The sequence below is a fragment of the Tricharina praecox genome (assembly GCF_024521635.1).
Source record: "Tricharina praecox strain CBS 144465 chromosome Unknown BZA05scaffold_6, whole genome shotgun sequence".
Taxonomy (NCBI): domain Eukaryota; kingdom Fungi; phylum Ascomycota; class Pezizomycetes; order Pezizales; family Pyronemataceae; genus Tricharina; species Tricharina praecox.
The window spans coordinates 1,415,547-1,423,981 of record NW_026250408.1 but is presented as its reverse complement, the minus strand read 5'-3'; the positions used below and the strand labels follow the sequence as shown (position 1 = coordinate 1,423,981).

The 8,435-nt window shown below is 53.4% G+C and overlaps 1 protein-coding gene across 1 annotated transcript; it reads left to right on the top strand.

The window, feature by feature from the left end:
• On the top strand, positions 1-6,818 carry BZA05DRAFT_391744 (uncharacterized protein). Its single transcript, XM_051483013.1, has 10 exons — positions 1-2,118; positions 2,179-2,941; positions 3,013-3,717; positions 3,834-4,166; positions 4,226-4,271; positions 4,329-4,482; positions 4,545-4,961; positions 5,016-5,704; positions 5,770-6,364; positions 6,421-6,818. The coding sequence occupies exons 1-10, from the start codon at positions 28-30 to the stop codon at positions 6,565-6,567; spliced, it is 5,940 nt and encodes a 1,979-aa protein (XP_051341803.1). The 5' UTR covers positions 1-27; the 3' UTR covers positions 6,568-6,818.
• The last annotated feature ends 1,617 nt before the right edge of the window (positions 6,819-8,435 follow it).

Here is an 8,435-nt window from a genome sequence, read left to right as displayed (position 1 = left end):
CCGCGGAGGTCAGCCGGTTCGCTGGCGATGGGCACATGCCATATCTTTGCCCGTATGGGCGAATGTCGGAACGATGCCTGCAGGTATCGGCACGAAGGCGGTGGATCGGGAGAACCAACCCCTAACGTTCCTCACGGCGTCTGCAGATGGTTCGGCACCCCCCAAGGCTGCAAATACGGGTCTGACTGCACATTTTCGCATGGAAGCGTCAATTCAACCGCGGTTAGACCAGTCAGGCGGCCCCCAAGACGTCTCGATTGGTCGGTCTCGCTGTCGCTGCCACAAGCTATGATTCCTAGCGCCCTGCGGAAAACCATCACGGAAGGCCTTGCGATCGTCGAATCTGAGGATTCGGAATTGCGGCAGCTTATGATAAAGGAGCTGGGGAGTGCGCGTGGCCTGCAGTGGATCGTCAAGGTTCTCGAGGGACAGTACAGTATCAACCAGTACGAAGAGCGCAGCATGAGGAATTTTCCGAGACGCTACTCCCATGAGCGCAGCCTGGGGTTCCACGAGCATTGTGTTCCTTTTCTGAGACTCATCTCCCACGAGCACATCCTTGCCTCGCTCGTGCTGGAGAACGTCGTGGGTACCATATATAATGTTATCGGGAAGCGTGGTGTCGCTTTCTTCGGCATGGCCGCTGCTCTCCTGCAGACGGCCATGGACAGCGATTCTACCGACGAACCGCAACGCGAGGAAGCAATCTTTGCGATTTCGGCTACGATGTTCAGTACGATCAATCTTAATCAGGACGCATCCATCCAGGAGGGGTACATGGCGATTGCGAACTCACTCGGCGAGTGTCTGCAGCGGTTCCCTTCCGACCGCCAGCAGAGTTTTGCCCTGAGATCGAGCGCTCGGCATCTCCAGCGGATCGAACAGCGTCTCAACATGGGCACAGCCATCCCAGGCGCAACATATGCCACCACCACTACAGCCTCCCCAGAGTTTCAGTTCTACGTCGACCCGCCGGGTGATTTATCGGTCAACGGCCCCCGCCATGACAACGACCACGCTTCGATCGAGAGGATCTGCATCCTCCCCACCACGAGCGAGCTCAAAGCCGTCCGCCCCGAGTTTCTTCCCATGAAGTACAAAGAGAGTCCCCACCACGAGACCGGAATCCAACGGCTTCTGGATTCGCAGTTCCGCTTGCTGAGAGAGGACACTTCCGGTCAGCTTCGGGACGCTGTCTGCGGTCTCGTTACGCATTGGGACCAGCTGGTACGCGGCAGCGATAAGAATCTGAAGCGAAAGATTCACAGGCAGATCAATGCCAGACTCAGCCTGTTCACGCACGCCAAGGTGAAACGGCTGAACTGCGACCGTCGAGTCGGTCTCACAGCAAAAGTCACATTCGCGCAACCTGTTAATATGTCGAAGATGAGAGAACAACAGAGGATCGCCTGGTGGGAGGAGTCCAAAGACCTTCAGAAGGGGAGCATCGTGGCAATAGTCGATAACACCCTGGAGACTTTATTTCTCCTTGTTACCGAACGCACGGTGTACCAGAAGGTTGGCGTGGATTCCGCCCATGAGCCCGACGAAGATTTGGTTGGGACCGATCAAAACGCGACGATTACACTCGCCTTGATCGATCCCACGTCCAAGATCGATCAGGCACGATTGATGACTCTCGCTGCGCCATCGAAAGACAGCTCTGCAGTTCTTGTCGAGTTTCCGGGTCTGTTATTCGCATCGTTCGAACCCGTTCTGAAAGTCCTCCAGAGTCTGCATCGACAGCCGCATATGCCATTCGCCGACTGGCTTGCGCCGGGTCCCGAAACTCGGACCGAGATTCGCGACGGATTCGTCACAGTCCCGCCGCCCCTTTACCTATCCAGAAATAATGTCTTCCTGGACCTGACATGCATCACGCAGGACGGGTTCCGGTTGCGCCACTCCCTCAAACAACCCGTTACCATTGAAGAATTGGAAGCCCATACCACTCTGGACCGCGGACAGTGCCAAGGTCTTATCAATAGTCTTCGGCACGAACTGGCCTTGGTGCAAGGCCCTCCAGGGACCGGAAAATCATACGTGGGTGATAAGATCGTTCAGATCTTGCTGGCTAATAAACATCGATTAAGAATCGGTCCGATAATTTGTGTCTGTGTGAGTCCCTTCACCCCCCCTCTACGACTTAAACAAGCTGTTACTGAGTGAATGGATCAGTACACCAACCATGCGCTTGACCAGTTTCTCGAGCACGTTCTCAACCACAAAAGTGTTGTGAAGCCCAAAGTGATCCGAATGGGCTCCAGTTCGAAGTCAGTGGTGCTATCCGAACTCACGCTCGCCAAGGTTCGCTTCGGTACCAGAAATACCATGACAGAGAGTTGCAGCATTCGGAAGCATAATAAGGAGCTGGACGAGATCAGAATGCGCATGCAACCAGTCCTACAATGGAGTTCCACAGGATGCACTGTCTCTGCTGTCGCGGATCGCTTACTAGATTACGACCCGGCGTTTCATGACTGTCTTTTTGCGGGAGCTAAGGGGGTCTACAGCGTTGACGCTGAGGGATATCAACTGGTGGCCAACCATACAACGAAGCAGGATCTCTATGACCGTTGGATTCAAGGAATGGGTCGGCCTTGGGAGCGACAAAATCAGCCGACACAGGCAAGGAGCAATCGAAGTTGTGATGACCTTCTCAAATGTCCTCAGCAGGTGTGGAAGATGTCGGTTGTCGAGAGGCGGAAATTATGGGCGCACTGGGTGGAAACCATCGTCAACGCTAAACGTCACGAACTGCAATCCTGCATGGAGGATTTCACCGAAACTAGTCGGATGCTTCAAATACAGTACAAGGAGAGGGATAAAAGGTGTCTCGAGAAAGCTGATATTATCGGCGTGACGACCACAGGACTGGCGATGAATGCGGAACTTATTAGAAGGCTTCCGGTTAAGGTGCTCGTCTGTGAAGAGGCTGCCGGTATGTGAAACAATCGCCCTCCTCGTCTTTTTATTCTCTATATTTTTATGCTCATTAATTTCTTTCCACAGAGGTGCTGGAGGCGCATATACTGACGGCCCTGATACCGTCGGTCGAGCATGCAATTCTGATCGGGGACCACCTGCAGCTCCGAGCCACAATTTCCAACAACTCCCTATCGATGGAGAACCCTCATGGTCAGAAGTACGGCCTCGACGAGTCGTTATTCGAGCGGTTGGCCGAAGAGCGTTTTGATGGCGCAAAGTTTCCCATCGCACAACTCGGCGTGCAGCGCCGAATGCATCCCAGCATCGCCGAACTCGTCCGCGAAACCCTTTACCCCGACCTACAAGACCACGTTGTCACCCTTAACTACCCAGAGGTTTGGGGGATGCGCAGGAGGCTGTTCTGGCTCGATCATCGGAACCGGGAGGATTCCGGTGGCAAGGACGGCTCCATGCAGACGTCCAAGACCAACGAGTGGGAGGCAAAGATGGTGGTCTCCTTGGTGAAGCATCTGGCGAGGCAGTGTTCTTACCATCGGAAGGAGGATATTGCGGTGCTCACGCCGTATCTCGGCCAACTACGAATTCTGAGGAAGAAATTTTCGGAAACTTTTGATCTAGTGATCGGGGAGAAGGACATGCAAGAGATCGAGACCCAAGAGAGGGATGAGATGCGGACGGGAAAAATGGAGAACCCATGGCAGGGGAATGAGATCCGCAAGGGAAAGCTTGCCGAAGCCATCCGCATAGCTACCGTCGATAACTTTCAGGGTGAGCGCCAGTATCATTCCCCGCCAGTATCATTCCCCGCCAGTATCATTCCCCGCCGGTATCATTCCCCGCCATAGATATTTCGGCAGAGGCTAACGGTCCGATCGCGAGGGCAGGCGAGGAAGCCAAGATCATCGTCATTTCTTTAGTCCGCAGTAACGAAAAGCACGAATGCGGGTTCCTCAAAACCAGCAACCGGATCAACGTGCTTCTCAGCCGTGCACAACATGGCATGTACATCATCGGGGATTCGGAAACGGCACGCCCAGTGGAAATGTGGGGCAAGGTGATCAACATGCTTCAGGAAAAGGAGAACATCGGCCCTGCTCTTGCGCTGCAGTGTCCTCGACATCCCAAGACGGACATCCATGTCGAGAAGCCTGAGGACTTTACTCGCTTGGCACCGGAGGGAGGCTGCTCGGAGAGATGTGGGAAGCGCCTCAAGTGCGGTATATCTTCACAGACCCCCATCTTCGCCGTTTGTGCTGACAGCTTTTCTTTCTCTCAGGTCATTCTTGCAATGTGAAGTGTCACGCTCAAGCCCTTCACGAGGCGTATGCTCCTCCCTTTTAGTGGTATCGGTCGGCATGAAGCTGACTACATGAATACAGAGTCGAATGCTACGAAGATTGCATCCGGCAATATACCCATTGCTCACACTCATGTCCTAAGCGTTGCTACCAACGCTGTGGAAATTGTATGGCCTCCGTGACCAACAATAAATCACTTCCCTGCGGCCACACTCCTACGAGTCTGTTTTGCTACGTATGTGACTAACATGCTTGTCCCTCTCCTTCCGACTCCTGCTGACTATAGGCCTCCCGAAGCAAATAATCGACCTGGTGAGCGTTCCATGCATGCAGACCGTCAACCGTACGCTCAAATGTGGGCATACGGTGACGGTTGCGTGTCACCGGGACCCAGCGGCACTCGCCTGCCCGAGCAAGTGTGGATCGCTACTGCCATGCGGACACCGATGCGGGCGCAATTGTTTTACCTGCAGAAAGATGAACCTAGAAAATAAAGAGGAAGTAATTGAGGATCACCAAACCTGCATCGTTCAGTGCGGACGATCCTACACGACTTGCCACCATGACTGCTCTAGAAAGTGCCATCCTGGAACACCATGTGGGCCATGCGGACGTCCCTGCGAAGTCGCATGCACCCACGCTCGCTGCTCAAATAAATGCAGCGAGCCTTGCCCTCCATGTGCTGAGTCATGCACTTGGAGTTGCAAGCACAGAGTAAGAACAATCAATCCGCACTGCACCCGATGCACTCCGCTGACAAAGAGACAGGGCAAATGCCACATGCCGTGCGCTGTACCATGCGACATAATTCCATGTTCGGTCCGGTGCGACAAGCCCTTGGAGTGTGGGCATCAATGCCCCAGCATCTGCGGTGAAGACTGTCCGAGTCCACAATACTGCCGGCAATGCGCCGGTATCGATATCCTCGACAGAGTTCTTGATCTCATCGAACTCACCACATACCGCGAAGCGGATCTCGATAGTGACCCGGTCATCTTCCTCAACTGTGGACATTTCTACAGCGTCGGAACTTTGGACGGCCACATGGACCTAAGAAGTGCCTACGAAATCGACGAGCAAGGCGAGATCTTGGAACCGAAGAACTTCTCCAGAACCGAGATCGAGGCTTGTCCCGAATGTCGAGCGCCGTTGCGCAACATACATCGCTACAATAGGGTCGTGAAGGGGGCATTGCTAGACGAGGCTACGAAGCGGTTCATGGCTCACGCTGGCACACTCCAGGCCAGATTGATTGCGGACGTTGCGCAGTGGGAGGCTAAACTCGAGCAGATGGCCAACCAGTTTCGCAAGCAGGGGAAAGCATTGAACACCGCGTATACTAGCAAGGAGAAGGGAATCATGGATTACAAAGATTGTGCAGCGCAGGCCACCAATTGTGTCGCTGCGTTCCTCGCCATCGTGGCCAAGACGGAACAACCGTACGGCCGTGTTCAGAGGTAGGTTATCATATGTACTCGGCGGCAAATCCCTTCCAAGAAATGTACCTGACCAGCCCGAATAGTATGGTTCTTAACGCCCGGCGGCGCCAAAACGCGGTCAGTAAATTCGAGTTAGACAATTCGGTTATCCAGTACGGCTTCGAACTACGCGGCAAGGCGCAATCACTGCGGGTCCTTTGGGCCAATCTCTGGAACTTTCAGCGAATGATCAAACGCTTCGATCCCGAATTAGCCAAGGGCCACCGTAAGCATTGGAGGAATGAAAAGCTAGAGAAAGCTAAGAATTTATCAATCGCGCTTATACTTGACGCCGAGAAAGCCAGCATGGTCAGGGAGGAGATTGAGGCATACATCTACCACGCCAAATTCGTCGCGTTGGAGCTGTACGATGCTCCGGAAGCGACGGAATTGCCGCTGGAGCAGAGGAGTACGATTCGCGACGTTGAACTGCACCATCTGGATCAGTGCCTGCTCCGGATCGACCAGCACGCATCCGCCGAGCATCTCCGCGCGGATGTGGTGGCGGCACAGCATCTGCTGAACGGTTGGACGTTTTACTCCTTTGTCATCTCGGAGGAGAAGAAGACCATCTATGCCGCCATGGCGCGGGAGTTTGGAGGTACCGGACATTGGTATTATTGCCAGTTGGGACATCCGGTAAGATGCGTTCGCTTTCACCCAGCCCACTCGCCTTGCTTACCATATCTGTTTAGTTCTCGGTCGGTGAGTGCGGTATGCGAATGGAATTGGTGAGATGCCCCGAGTGTGGCTCGCCGGTGGGTGGACAGAATCATCAGGCTACCACGGGTGTCACCCACGCACGAAATTTGGACACGGAGTTTGGGCAGATGACGATCTAGGCTGGGATTGGAGGTTTCTTTTTATTTTTTTATTTTTTTATTTGGGGGTTTATGTTTTGGATAGGTATCATCTTCCCGGGAGATCCTATGAACGGGATTGATAGAAGTTCGGGATTGATTCCACTGTGTGAAATAATTTCTTTGTGAGCGAAGTGATTAGAGCTGTCAAAAATCAGGAAAAGGACCTGGTGAGTGCTTAATCACATACCATCACTCACCCATTTACTTCGAAATTCGAATGTCTACAGGGCCCTCAAGTTCTAGATCTGGAGATCTCCTCTTCCCACCCTAGTCGCCATCGGACGCCACCGCTGAGACTCGCAGCAGGCATCCATCGGAACATCCGTCCATGGTGTTCAGTGTAACTTCTCTGTGAAGCGACAAATGTTTGTGAATTCGGATTTTTTGAATTCCAGCACGGAACCACAGTCCAAGTGAGCGTGCTGAAATTGTTCGATTTTACCATGTAGTAGATCGATCAACCAACGAAGCTGAGCTCGCCGTCCTGTTCCGTTTTCGTCGTCGTTGTTATTGGTTCCAGGTTGGTCGTTTGTTCGTTTGATCGTGTGCGTTTTTTCTTCCCGTCAAAACCGAGGGTCCGCGACCGCGTCCGGCTCGCCCTCGGCCCAAGCGCAGGCTTGGCCGCACTTTCCATTGAAATTCCCCCAGGAAATTCCGCCCTCTCGTCGTCCACTTCGTTCCTCTCTCGTGCGCTTCCGTTTAAGTTGTGCCAGGTGTCCATTTCTTTCCCGCCCGCCTCCGCCCTCCGTCCCGCAGGCTTTATTCAGGTTCAGGCTCAGGTTTCAATTCAGCCCCCCACCTCGTCTCGGCTCAATTCCTCATCACCCCGCTCTTCGGCCTCGTCATCCGTCGCTGTGTTGTCCATTTCTCATCCTGTGGAGTAGACATGATAGGTACCCAAGTAGCTGCCCGTCACGTTCGTTTCGTCGATCCGGATCATTGAATGGCCATGCAACGTTGTCCAGTCCAGAAGGTGCTCGATTATAACTATTCGAATTTTGAGCACCGCTATTCTAATTCGAGCACTATTCTTACTCGCTAAGCTTTTTGTTTTGTTAAGTAAAAAAAAAAAAGCTTCCTAGTCAGCTTCCTGCTTTGTCTCACTACTCTACTTCCCCGCCCCACAATCCCAGACCAAGCACGACCTAGAGTATTCTTCCTTCACCTCTACTCCTCCGCCACCTCTCCTCCTAGACCAGACGATAGACGAGAACCGACGTTTCGCCTCATTCCCGCGAATCCGACGACCTCTGTTCTCAGACCGCCCTCCTCCCCCGTCCTCTACCGACCGACCTCTCGAAAGCTTCTTAATCAACTCCGTTAGCCGTTTCTCCCATTCACTTGCGAGGAACTTATCACACGGTAGAGAAGAAAAAAAAGCGGTCAGCAAGGCACCACTCAACTCCCCGAGCCAGCCCGAAGCACACGCACGAAGAAGACGACCGTACGGCCACGATAAGAACCTCGTCACTTGTGTCCCGAGCCCCTCCATAACTCCGTTGCCAACTAGACACGTTCGCCAAGGATCAACTACTACTCTCCCGAGGTTTCCATCGAAAGGAAAAAGAAAAGAAAAAAATGTCTTCTCCCGTGCCCACGCAGTTTGCTTGTATGTTTATGTCCTCTTGCGTTGTCTGATTTTCCTTTCCCTTGATGAACCTGTTCCGGTTTGGCCGCTGCTGTTGGTCCGCCGGGATGCGCGATGCGGCCGTTGGTGAGATGGGAAACGATGGGCGCTTTCGGTTCTTGGAGGAGCGGTTGTTTGAAAACCTGGTGTGACTTGTTGTCTTCCGCCGATCCACACTTGTCCCAAGCGCTGTGTCGGTACATTGACCCGTAATGTCCGA